Source organism: Mandrillus leucophaeus, unplaced genomic scaffold, assembly GCF_000951045.1.
Source record: "Mandrillus leucophaeus isolate KB7577 unplaced genomic scaffold, Mleu.le_1.0 Scaffold69, whole genome shotgun sequence".
NCBI lineage: Eukaryota > Metazoa > Chordata > Mammalia > Primates > Cercopithecidae > Mandrillus > Mandrillus leucophaeus.
Genome location: NW_012107474.1, coordinates 3361428 through 3374388, shown reverse-complemented (window position 1 = coordinate 3374388; position 12961 = coordinate 3361428). Strand labels below are relative to the sequence as shown.

The 12961-nt window shown below is 48.6% G+C and overlaps 1 protein-coding gene across 3 annotated transcripts in view; it reads left to right on the top strand.

Annotated features, from left to right (window-relative positions):
* SLC37A1 (solute carrier family 37 (glucose-6-phosphate transporter), member 1) overlaps positions 1 to 12961 on the top strand; it is an 89099-nt gene that overhangs the window by 18847 nt on the left and 57291 nt on the right. For 2 of the 3 annotated variants that reach the window (XM_012002563.1, XM_012002565.1), the window contains exons 3-4: positions 4259 to 4492; positions 11673 to 11754. In XM_012002563.1, coding sequence (XP_011857953.1) covers positions 4437 to 4492; positions 11673 to 11754 — 138 coding nt within the window. In that variant the 5' untranslated portion in view covers positions 4259 to 4436. Of the gene's footprint in view, positions 702 to 4258; positions 4493 to 11672; positions 11755 to 12961 lie in introns of all 3 variants that reach the window. The other variant, XM_012002562.1, reaches the window with a different exon arrangement.

Here is a 12961-nt window from a genome sequence, read left to right as displayed (position 1 = left end):
CTCAGCACCTGCGGCTGCCGCAGGGAGCCGGGCGCGGGGCCCTGCGCACTCGGAGCTCGGCTCCTTTCCTCCTTCCTTTTCTTTTTTTGGGGGGTAAGTCGGGGCTGGTTTGGATGTTTTCGGAGAGCTGGGGACGGTCTCAAGCTGTTTTCGCGGAGGGAAGTCTTTGAAATACGACATCTAGAAGAGTAGCCCTAGGCGACAATGCCGGGCGTTCCCGGACCGGGGCAACGCTGGGATTCCGGGGAAGTGGAGGCAGAGGGAGCGGGCACGGGGCCAGTAGCCGCCCCACGGAGTCCCCGGCAGGGGCGAGCTTAGCTGTCCTGCCGGGTCCCCTGCCCACCCCGGCCCGGGCCGCGGTGACAGCTGAGGGTCCAGAGAGCCGGCAGGAGGGGACCCTGCGCATTGTCTGCCGCGATGGGGACGTGGGCGTGCCCGCGGAATTCACCTCCTCCGGGGACCAGCCGCCCAGGGAGGAGCCGGCACAGAACGCTGGCTCGGAGCGCCGGCACCCTGGGCCTTTGCGTTGTCTGTCGGCTGAGCAGCTGGTTCCCGGAGCCCGTGGGCCTCCTGGCCAATGCGAGTGACAGCGACCTTCTGGGTTTATAATAAAGGGCTTGACGCGCCGCAAAGTCCCCTAGCCGCTGGCCACCTGCCTTCCAGCCCTTACGGCCCACGCTGCGATCCTGGTGACCGAGAAGGTACGTACAGTCTAAGGATTTGCATTTGAACGAAGGGTACTGGCCAAGCCCCTTACCACTCCCACTCCCCGCCAACACCCCAGCCCGCGGCCCCAGTTTTGAATCTCCAAAGGAGGAATTGCTAAAACCTGCGCTTTCCTGGTCTCCCTTAGCTTTTTGCCTGGAAGGTGCCTGCCTGCCTGCCGGCCTTTGAACTTAAATTGTCTGAAGTTGTGTAAGTGAATACATATTTTAGACTCCCCCCCCGGTGTTTCTTTATTAATCCCCTTTTAGAGCAAGCTTGAAAACCTCTGGCTCCAGACCTGTAATTCACCAAGTCATTTTGAAACTGCATTTACACGTTCTGTTTCATGCAGCCCACCTGTGATGGTCTGTTTGTTGGGGGTTGGGGGCAGGTGGTGCAAATGGAATTCAGGTTCCTTGTACTTCAGCCAAGGGGAAAGATAGTGACCATTTCATTCATCTTTAATATGGAAAGCGCCTTTAAAAGCAAAAAGCCATAGAAAGAGCACACTCTGGACAGGAAGTTGTATTCTATCTCTTAATTTAAAAAAAGTAAAAGAAAAATGCATGAAAACTTTTGTTTTGCATTTCTCACCCATCTTTGCCTGTAAAGTGAGACCCAGTTTTAAAAAAAAAAGTCACGAAGTAGATTATTTAAAGTAGCTATAGGGCCACTTTGATTACGTGTAATGGCACCTCAGCCCTAAAAAGACTGTTGAACCTTACTCCTGCTATTGCTCACTTCCTATCCCCATTATTTGAGCCTCTTCAGATTACTTGGAACCTTCTAGGCAGCACAGATCTCAAGTGGGTAGGTCTGGGAGTGGAGCTTGTGAATGTATCTTTCCCTCAGCTCATTCTGTTTTACAGTTGCCTAGGGTGGGTTTGTTTTTTCAAGAGATGGGTATAAAACCATGTGTCTTTCAGGGTTTTTTCTTTTTTTTTTTTAACTTTCAGTTTCAGGGGTACATGTACAGGTTTTACAGGTTGTAATAAAGGTGCTCTAGTGGGCTGTTTCCTCAGTTACTATCTTTTTTATTTTTTTAAGACAGGGTCTCGCTGTGTTGCCCAGGCTGGAGTGTGGTGGTGCAATCTCAGCTCACTGCAACCTGCGCCTCCTGGGTTCAAGTGATTTTCATGCCTCAGCCACCCGAGTAGCTGGGATTACAGGTTTGCACCACCATGCCCAGCTCATTTGTGTATTTTTGGTAGATACGGGGTTTCGCCATGTTGGCCACGCTGGTCTCGAACTCCTGGCCTCAAGTGATCTGCCTGCCTCTGCCTCCCAAAGTGCTGGGATTGCAGGCGTGAGCCACCGTGCCCAGCCTAAGTTGCTATCTTTGACAGTGCAATGAAACTGGACATTCTGCCGCTTTTCCTCCCTGGAATGGTAAGTTCCAGGGGCACCTGTAGAGAGTGACTTTTTAAAAAAAAAGTATCTCTTCTTTTTATGTACTTGGGCTGTGTGCCAAAAACTGGGTTTAAACCAAGTGATTTGTTCCCATTCTGCTGCCCTTTCTCTGCAGGGGATGGGCAGGAGGAAGAGTGGCTGGAGGGAGGAGGTGGCTCAGAGAAACAGGACAAACTGGAATCTGCCCCACTTATCCAGCTGACCCAGGCGAGCCGCCTAGCCTCATTTTTCTCCCTTGTGAAATGAACGCCCTGCCTCTTCAGGGTGGTCACGGGGCTCAAATGAGAGCGTGTCAGTCATGGTTCGTGCTTCCAGAGGTCTTGACCCACTGGAAATGAAGTGGTTTTCCGTGGTGCTGCACAGGCTAGGGAGGAAGGGCCTCATTAGGTGAGCTCTTTAACATCCCAAATGTAAAATCACTGTCTTTGCACATCTTAACTGCACTCACTATGAGAATTTATAGCACTGTTTTTTCACCCATTTTACAGGGAAAAGAATTCATCCTTGTTTTAAAAAGAAATCAAAGAGGTTTTTTTTTCCCTCTTGACTTGTCAGTGCTTTCTGGGCCTTTGATGTTGTTGTCACAGGTGTTATCAGAGTTGGAGGTTTTTGATTTATTTCGTAGATGGCAGTGGAATGTTTCCAGACACGCTGGACATGGAGAAGCGGCACTTGAGGGGAAGGTGTTTGCTTCTGACCATCTGTTTCCAGACACTGGTGAACCCAATTCTTTACTCTGAAGCTGTCATCACAAAGTCATTTCCCAGAGTAGATCCAGACCCAGACTGGAGCCCACCCATTTGGAGCAAAAGATTGCTTAAATCTAGAGGTTTGAGCAGACGTAGTTTTGAAGTCTTTGTGGCTGTTCATTCAACATGAGTTTCTTGAGCACGTGGTCTGTGCTGGGTTCTGGACAAGGAGATGGAAGTAGGACCTTGCCCTGCAGTCCTGGGCCTTCCTCTTTTGAATTTACAGTGAGGATAATATCAGCTAGTGTTTGTTGGGCATTTACTACATACCAGGCCACTTATCAAGTGCTTCCCATAGGTTATCTCATTGCGCGTTTATAACAACATAGATGCTATCATCCCCGTTGTTTAGCCTGGAAGGAGAGGGAGCAGAAAAGTTAAGTGACTTGCCTCAGCTTACACAGCCCAGGGTCAGCCTTGGAACAGGAGGTATTGAAGTGGGGTGAATCCCACCTGTTCAGGCCCTGGAGGACCTACCTAGGAGAAAGGTGTAGTTCTGACTGGAGCAGACAGAAGAGATGAGGGGCGGCTCCTGGGACGAAAGCTCAGCGGGGATTTTGAATCTTTTTGTAAAAGGTGGTATAAGGGAAAATCCTTGGAGAATGTGCATTTTTGGAAGCTCACTCTCGAGGGAGGCAAAAGTGAATGTGGGGAACTGATTGGCTTTGGAGGACACAGTGACTCAGGAATGTCATGAGTTTGATGTTGGCATGGGAGACCGGGCCTGCCTGCTGTGCTGGGCCCCCTCTCAGTTCTCAGGCCTCCTTCCCCATTCCTTCCTATATTGCTCTGCCTTCAGCCCTGAGTTCATAATCAGGTCATTTTCTATGACTTCTGAGGTGACCACAAAAGATGAAAATTGAAGAGGCAGACAGAAGCAAATTCATTCCTCCTTTGGATTCAAATGGCAAAGTCACAATTAAATAATTGGTTTGATCTGCCCTCTTGTCTAGGCCGACGTTTCTCTGTCACTATGGTTCAAAGGTGACCTGGCCCACAGGGGTGGAACTGAGCCAGTCCAGTGCCCTGGCATGCCCTGGTATCTGGGCACATAGCGTGGATGCTGGACACATGTTTGGTTTTGTGAATGGGTTGATCTCTAGATGCCTCCCAGATAGAGATGAGTTTCTTGGTTCCTTTTTATCCACCATCAGAACGTTGTTTGAAATTCATTTCAGGGTTCTCAGAACAAACCGCCTCGAGGGCAGATACTCCACCTCACTCCACCTCTTCCTAGTAACACTCGTGGTGGGGACCCCTGCTTGTACCAGATGTCCAGCTTTGATCAGGACGGGGTCCTGCTACTGTACATGTGTGTGGTTACTTCTGCCAGTAATGCTGAATGTGTGAATGTCAGGACACTGGACTCTGAATGCCTGTCCTCCTCCTCGTAGAGAGCAGAGCCACTGCCAGAAGGAAGGGGACAAGACCCAGCAGGACACCTTCTTTCCACGCTTTCCAGCCTGTGGGAGCAGCAGGGGCAGCAGAGAGGGAACCTGGAGCCGGGATTAATGACCCGTTTATGAAGCGTCTTATTCTGCGACCGAGGCTGTGTGGTCAGTGGCAACGTAAATGGCTCAACTCCCCGCTGGCATTCGCTTCATCATCTCGTTCTCCAGGGATCAGTGGTGAGTCCTGGCGGGGCAGACCCTTGGCATGGAGCTGTGTATAAGTGAGGGCTACTGTGCAGGTAGTTGTGTTACCCCAGTTTCATTATAAAACACATAAAACTTGAATCACTGACCTTGCCCATAACCGTTGAATTGCTTACTGGCAGTGGAAGCCATGACCCAGAACAGCGCTGAGGTGTCCTTTGCCCTTGGTACTGGCATTGTCAGATAGTGTTTGGGCTTCTGCGTGGTCTCCAGTGGTTTCTGGAAGAATCATGGTCCCTACAGAAAAGTGACCACAGACTACCAGCAGGGTTAGCAAACGACTGTGGTGAAATAAGCACATAACTTGTATGTAAGTTACACAACTCTGAGCTCAGATGAGTGGCCTCGCTGGGGCAGAACTTTCAGAGAGAAAAATGTTCTGGTGCAGCTCAGAGTGCCGCTTTCTGTTCAGAGAGCACCTCCCCTTGCGTATTGTGAGAATCCTCCTCTTAGGTGGCCTCATTAATTCCATTCTCCTTGAAGAAAACAGTTGACAAGCCCAGAGTCTGAAGCTGGCCTCCCTGGCCTCTAACTTGTCCTGCTGAACTCTTCTGGGAGAGGAAAAACTTTGCTTCTACCCTCGTAGGTTCTGTTTTGGGGGAACTGGGAATTAAACTGACAAAAGACAGACTAGCAAGATAAAAGACAGATTTCACCACTTACGTACAAGAGGTCATAGAAAAGTGTCCCTCAAAGGGGCATTTAGAATTCTGGGCTTATGCGCCGTCCTTCACAGGGGAACGGGAGTGGGAGAAGGGCACTTGTGGGCAAACAAATGGCTTTTTGGAAAGACAAGTGGGCCCTCAAGAGAACAGATGGGCGATGTGATAGTTTTGTGACCATTCCTGTTTCAGTGCAGTGTGGAGGCTTCTCATCTCCAGTGGTAAGAGTCCAACTTCCCTGGCTGCTTCTTGGGACAGAATTTATAGCAGGTGGATTCTTTTGAATTCTTTTGGGGAACTCTGCTTTTCAGTAGCTAAGAGAATTCAGGAACGCAAATGCCTTCTGCTCCAAATGATTTTGATGCCACAGCGGCGGATTCTGGGCCTATTCATCTCCTCCGCGCCAACCTCCTGGCGGCCCCTAGCCCTGCGCAGCTTCTCAGCCCTGCTGGTTGGTGGAGCATCCACAGGGTGTCTCAGGTTTGACTTGAGGGCATCTGTGTTCTTCAACCAGATTGCTTCTCTTCTTGACTCATTTCATGTCTGCTGTGAGTCTAGCCACAAGTGCCTGAACAATTTGGTTTTATTTAGTGAGTGTTTAGCTTCTTCATTTTGTAAGTTTATTTTGATATAATTTCAAACTCACGTAACTTACTAACATCTGTAAGAAGTTCCTGTAGAACCACTGTATGTCAAAGATTAACATTTAGCCTCATCTACTTCTCTCCCTGCCCCTCCACAGTGTGTGTGTATGTGTGTATGCATGTGTGTAGATGTATGTTTGTACACACACACTTTTCTGAACCACGTGAGAGTAAGTTGCAGACATCATACCCTTTTATTTGTAAATACTTCCGTGTGTATTTCCTATAAAGAAGACATTCTCTTATAAAACCACAAAACCACAGCAAAAAGATCAAAATCAGGAAATTTAACACTGATAAGATACTGTTATCTAATCCACGGTCCATGTTAAAAATGATATCAAATATCGTCAAATATCTGTGATAGCATTTCTTCTTCTGTTCAGGATCTAGTCAGGTTCATACACTGCATTTAATTATCCTATGGGTCTAGTCTCTTCATCTGGCACTGTTCCTCAGCCTTTTTTCATCTTTTCTGACCTTGACTTTTTTTCCTCCTTCTGAGACAATGGCCTTGTTATGTTTCAAGAGTTCAAGCCATTTATTTTATAGAATGTGCCACATTTTGACTTTGTCATTTCCTCATCCTCATGATTAGATTCAGATTATGTGTTTTTTACAGAAATCCCATAGAAATGAGGCAGCTTTCTCTTTACTGGAGAAGGAGTTACAGACATGGGAAGAGGGAGGGGAACTGGAAGGAACTGAGTGGGGCTGGATTGGAATGAAAGGTCTCGGGATAAACTGGTGACGGTCGATATAGAAATAGAGAAGGGTGTGTGTGTGCATGTGTGTGTGAATGCGTGTGTGTGTGTAAAATGCACCCTGCTGGGAGGTCCTGGGGACATTAATAGCACTAAAGTGAGCACACTTTGGTCTGGGATCTTGGTTTCTGCATGGCATCTCCCACTAAAAGGAGTCAGGAGTCCTCAGAGACCTGGCCAATGCCAGGACTGGGGCAGGGCAAGGAAAAGATGAGCCAGGAACATCTTGTGCCAGAAAATAAGGAAGTGCTTACAAAGGTACTCTGACTTGTCAAATCTAGGACAATCTGAGATTTACAATAAATGAGACTCATTGTGAATGATAGCCCATTGAATAGCATAAGACTCTGGTGAGTCCTACTGATGTAACTGAATAAGTAGGAGAAATGCACGCTCTCTGTACAGTGGACACTGGCTGCTAGGTGGAGCGGGGATGTGGAGCCACTGCAGGGTGCGCAGCGCAGGGACAGAACGCCAGTGGATGCACTCCGTGGGGCAGCAGCTTGAGGAACAGGATATCTGCATCATCTCAGAGCAGGTTTCCAGAAATTCCATATTCATTACTTAGAGGGAAACGTAGTCGTTTCACTGAGGAACGATGAGGCAGACAGCACTTTAACCAAGGACCAACGTCGGTGTCACTGCCGTCCTGCGCCTCCTGACAGGATACTCTGAACAGGACATGGCATCGCTTCTCTGTCTGGTTTCCTTGTTTCTGAAGTGAGGATGTCTTTAGACTCATTTCTGCACCAAATATCACTCAGTAATTCTCAAAAGCGTTTCTTTATTCCTTATTTGCATATGATTGAGGTAATAGCACTCAAACAAGGTGACAGATATTTTGCAGGAAGCCTCTCACCCTAAGCAGGCTGCCGTCCACCTGAGAACACGTGGTCTTCGAAAACACCTCTGAGGAGGCTCAGAGGGGCGCCCCCATCTGGGGCTGTCGTTGCTGAGACCTGCTTTCTTGCTAGAAACGTGGGATTTTTTGTATTGGTGGAAGCCAAGCATGCTGTAAGTAGTCATAACTGCAAAAAGTAAGCCGAACACTGAGGAGCAGATCGATTAGATCATTTTTTTATTGTATTTGTTTTATATTCATAAGTCTAAACGTAACACAAAACAAAAATGAAAGGATTAGATTAGCCTCCTGGGGCAGCTGTAACAAGGGACCACAAGTTGGGTGTCTTGAAACAACAGGAATTTACCCTCTCACATCCCTGGAGGTCAGAAGTCCAAAGTCAAAGCGTCAGCAGGGCCACCCTTCCTCTGCAGGCTCCGGGGACAGACCCTCCTTGCCTCTTCCAGCTCCTGCTGTTGCCGCAGTCCTTGGCTGGTGGCTGCATCGTGCCAGTCTCTGCCTACGTGGCCACATGGCCTCCCTTTCTGTCCATCTCTGAGTCTCTGCGTGACCTTCTGGTGAGGACACCAGTCATTGGAATTAGGGTTCACTCTATCTAATATGCCCTCACCTTAGCTAATCATGTCTACATGACCCTGTTTCCAAATAAGGTCACATTCTGAGGTTTTGGGTGGACATGAAATTATGGGGGATGATATTCAACCCAGTACAAAATGAATAAAAGGAAACAAATATCATCCAAAACATCTGCTTTATAAACGATAAAGAAAATGTAGATAGAATTATAAAATAAGAAAGGACTTCAGGAGGGCTATTTGGCTTCTGGGGGTTTGAGTCCATCCATGCTGCAGAGTGAAGCATCTGCCTACCCAGAGGCCAGGCGTGTCGGGGTGACCACCAGCAAGGCAGCGGCCCGAGTGTGGCTGCCGCGGTGTAGCAGTGGCCATGGGACCTGAAGTCAGACCTTTCAAAGAGGAAAGTCCAGCCTCTAGCCACTTCCTCCTCCATCTCCAAGCCCCAAGTCCTAAGTACAGAAGATGAAGAAAATGAAGGAGGAAAGACGAATTTGCAAATAGAAGCAGAGTTGGCCTGACACCAGCTAAATAAATATAGGGTTTTCCTCTTCAGTCTTTAGGAACATTCCAGTTTCCTGTGTAAATGGACCCTTTACCCAATTCTACAGGACGGCTTCTCAGGCCGGCTACACTGTGGCAGTGACTCTTCCCAAAGGGGCTCACTCATTAAGGCGTCTCCCTCCACACAAGGCTGAACTGAAGGTTCCAGAGGCATGTGCTGCCCCCTGTGTGCTCCTCAGTGTTCTCAGGGCATCTCTGGGTGTGTGCTGTGAGCGCCAGCCAGGAGTCATCCCGCAGAGGAAAGCAGGGGCCCAGAGCACATCCCCAGGGCCTGATCACCCAAGCAGCCCTGACCATCGGGAGTGCGGTGGATGTCGGGGCCCCAGCACTCTTCAGACCTCAGCCCGACAAAGGGAGACAGCCTTCCTTCTGGGCTGTCTGGGTGGTGAGTGGAGATGTGAGCCCACAGCCCATAGGGCAGAACTGCTCTTCTCAAAATCCTTCCTAGCTGGGTGATAGCACCTATAGAACTGGCGCTGTGGATGGAGAATCCTCAAGGGCGCAGGAGAGATGCTCCATGGACTTGTCTGAGACTGACTGGGGAGGTACTGGAGGGAACTTGGCCTGAGAACTTTGTTCACACGTTTTGAGGACATTGGAGAAGGAAACCCTATACTCCAATGAGGGCTGATCAGGGTCACCCATCAGCCTTACTTGCCCTAGTCAGCTGAAGCAGGTGGGGTGGAAGTGACCAGTTTGTCAGGCTGTGGGCTGGACAAGTGAGCATTGAGGGCCAGTAAAGCCCAGTGGCCTGGAATCTTCCTGCACCGGCAGTTGGAGGCGCGAGAGGCAGCGGTGGCCTAACAGAGAGCTTCATCCGAAGCGCTGAGACTTTCTTTCCTTGTCAGAAAGGATGGTTTTCAGAAACACGAGGACAGAGGCCTGGGCTTCTGGAGCAAATCCACTGTACCCACGTAGCCTTTGTTCTTTGGGCTTTGGGATAAACGACATGCTCGTCTTTTAGAGTTTCACTTTTTTCCCATTTGGCCCTTGCCATGGGCTTGGAGAGGAAGAAGTGAAGAAAGGCCATTGGAAGATGGTTCCCTGATGACGAAGAGAGCACTGGGGAATTTCTGTCTTCAGTCAGCAGGTATTCTGCAAGTTGGTTTGGTTTGGTTCGGTGCCTTCCCCTAAGGCACAGGCATTCCAAAGGTGGTGGTTTTGAGTCCCACAGAGCCACCAACCTTTCTTTCCCACCTGAAATATGGTCTTTTTTTTTTTTTTTTTTTTAAAGAAAAATCTGGAAGTATCTATTTGAACTCTACTTTAGCTGGTAACCAGAGAAGAAGGCAGCTCTGGGATCCTAGGATTTTAGTTACTCGTGGAAAGCTTCCCTCAGAGTAAATCACAACCTTAAAAATGTAGATGCGCAGCTGGGAGAAGCGACCCCTTATCCCAGGGCCTCCCGGAAACGCTGCCTGTCTTTGTCCTGTGTAGGACTCCGCCTTAGGTAATTATTGATTCAGGTTGTTGGTGGCACCATTTGAAGTCATTGGTCTTCCCAGGCCACAAACAGGACAGGTTCTCCAGGGGAGGGAGGTGTGCCTAGGACACAGAAGAGCTGCCACTCGCCTTCCGCTCCTGTCAAATACTTCTTTCTCCCAACACATTTTGTTGCCCCAAAAAGTATTTTTCTATGCGGTGGTTGAGACTCTTAGACTGAAGTTGCCCTTTGTCTTCTCTCTAAGGCACCTTCTTTTCTTCTTTCTTCCTCACACTCATGCTTACTCTTTTGGCTGCTTTTCTCCCAGCCAAACTGAGCGAGGGGCTTTGTGCCAGTGTTTCTGTCATTGGCCTATTGAGAGCCTGCCAGCGTCACTGACTTTTTCTCTTTGAGGGCTGTGAAATATTTATATGTCTGCCTTGCTTGTGTGCTTCTGAAAAGTTGCATAGAAACCAAAGAGCTAAAAATAAATATGATCTTAATTGCCCAGGATAGCAGGCTACGCAAGAAACTTGTGGTTAGTTTTGTTGTAAACTAAACATTTCATCGTCCTTGTTATTGCTTTGTAAACTCAAGTGTGCATCTTGAGTCCCAGGTTTCCCTTTGGTTATGGTTTTTTAAAATAAATGAATGTTTTTGATGTTGTGACGTAATAAGAAACATGCGTTTGGTCTCTGGCCCTGGCTCGTAGCACACAGCTCCTGAGTGCTGAGTATCTTTTTGTTTGCTAATGAGGTGACTATGGCTGGGGCTCCAGGACAGCCTCTTGGGGGACGGGTTGCCAGGGCAACCGATCACGTGATTAGAGGTTGGAACTCCACCTGTGGACCTCTGGGGAGGGGAGGGAGCCCGCAGAGGTGGAGTGGATCACCGGTGGCCGGTGATCTGCTGGATCGTGCCTGTGTAATGAGGCCTCTACAGACTTCCTCAAGGACAGGGTTTGGGGGGCTTGCAGGCTGCCGAGCACGGGGAGGTTCCCGGAGGGTGGAGTCCTGGGGAGGGCACAGCAGCTCCAAGCTGCCTGCCCCATCCCTCGCCCTGTGCGTCTCTTCATCTGTGTGTATTCTTTGTGACATCCTTTATAAAAACCAATAAATGTGTCTCCCTGAGTCCTGTGAGCTGCTCTGGCAAATTAATCAAACCTGAGGAGGGGTTCTTGGGAACCATGCTGAGAGCCAGTTGGTCGGAGGAGCGGGCCACAATCTGGGGCTTGCCGTTGGCATGTGAGCCGGGGCAGCCTCAGCCGGAGCCCCGCCCTGTGGGGGCTGATGCTGACTCCTGAAGGACAGCGTCAGAATTGAATTCAGTTAGAGGACACCTAGTGTCAGCTGGAGAATTGCTTTGTATATGGGGCAAACCCCTACACATATAGTGTGAGAAGTGTGGTGTGGTGTGCATGAGGGTAGGAAAAGCAGTCTGGTTTTTCCTGTCTCTTACGGTGTTTAGTTTCCATGTGGACAAAGCAAAAGTGGCAACATTTTTGAATGTTCCAATATTATAGTGACATAAGTAATATTGATAGTTGCTGTGGAACTGAATGAATAATACACAGCATAAGAACATTTCAGAACACAGTGACATGTATTCCTAACATAACTTCTGTTATTTCATGTCATCCTCTCCCACTGTTTTGTGTTTCAGGTACAGAGCCTTCATTTTTATTTTGACATTTCTGCTGTATGCAAGTTTTCACTTATCTCGAAAGCCTATCAGCATAGTTAAGGTAAGAATCATGAAAGCACTGCCTGTCGCCTCAGTAAGGAGTTGGTCACTTGAAGGGCGTGTGGGGCAGAGGGTGGGGATGGCAGCAGATATGCGGGAAAACAGATGATTTAGAAACAAGTTCTTCTGCTGCTTTGGCTTTGCAGTTTCCCTTTCCTAAAATTGACATTTTTTAAATGCTTTTTGGATTTATACTTTCAGAGGTCGTAGACTTTTAGTTCTATTAGTTGACAGTTCCAGAATCTGAAAGCTTAGCTAAATATTTATTTTATCTTGTGTGACTGTTCCTTCCAAATGTATCCAACCTTAAGTGGTTCCCCAAATTCCAGCTCTTCGTGCTATCCGACCCCAGGTCTGGCCGCGGAGGTGGCTCTCCGTTGTTCTTGGAACTCTGTGTTTTTGTTTTGATCCGACCCCAGGTCTGGCTGCGGAGGTGGCTCTCCGTTATTCTTGGAAAGCTGTGTTTTTGTCTGAGTGATGGGTGCGCAGGAAGTTGTTAAACAGGTGTTCCACTAGACTTTGAGAAAAGAAGATTAAAGCAGACAAGACTACATAAACACCAGTTATAACCTGGAGAAAAGCAGGAATAATTTTCTTACCCTCGTTGGGATTACGTCACCCTGCCTGTAGACCATCAGGGGCCTGAGAGGCATTTGAGTTTTTATCGTAGAAGGAATGAGGAAATCATCCACTGAAGGGGTGGCCTGCCCCTCCACACCTGTGGGCGTTTCTTGGATTTTCTCCCAGGCATCCACTGCCAGAGACAGTGCATTCACAGCCCGACGGCCCCTCGCTCACTCTCCAGGAGTTGGCAGGGACCCAGATCCAGGACTGCAATTCTGTAACCTTTGGAGCTGTGCTTCCTCCACTCCTGCCAGTGGCTGAGCCCTGGGTGGCTGCCCTCCGCAGCCCCGGTCGGCAGAGGCAACGCAGAGGCTGGTTCTTTTGTGACAGTCCTAGGTTTCCCACTCTCCAGCAGCTTTCAGGGGATGTTAAACATTCATTTACCCAAAAGATTCTAAAATTCCCCCTTGGCCCCTGGTAAGCAAGAAACTTCCATGCCTTTCAAGTTGTTGACTGTGGAAAATGTTTGCAGACCTTAAAAAATGTGGGTTTTAAGAGAAGAATATGAAAAGCGGCAGTGGGCCTTAAGAAACACTCATCTGCTTGACAAGAGACTGTCAAATCAGTACCGATAACCAGTCACT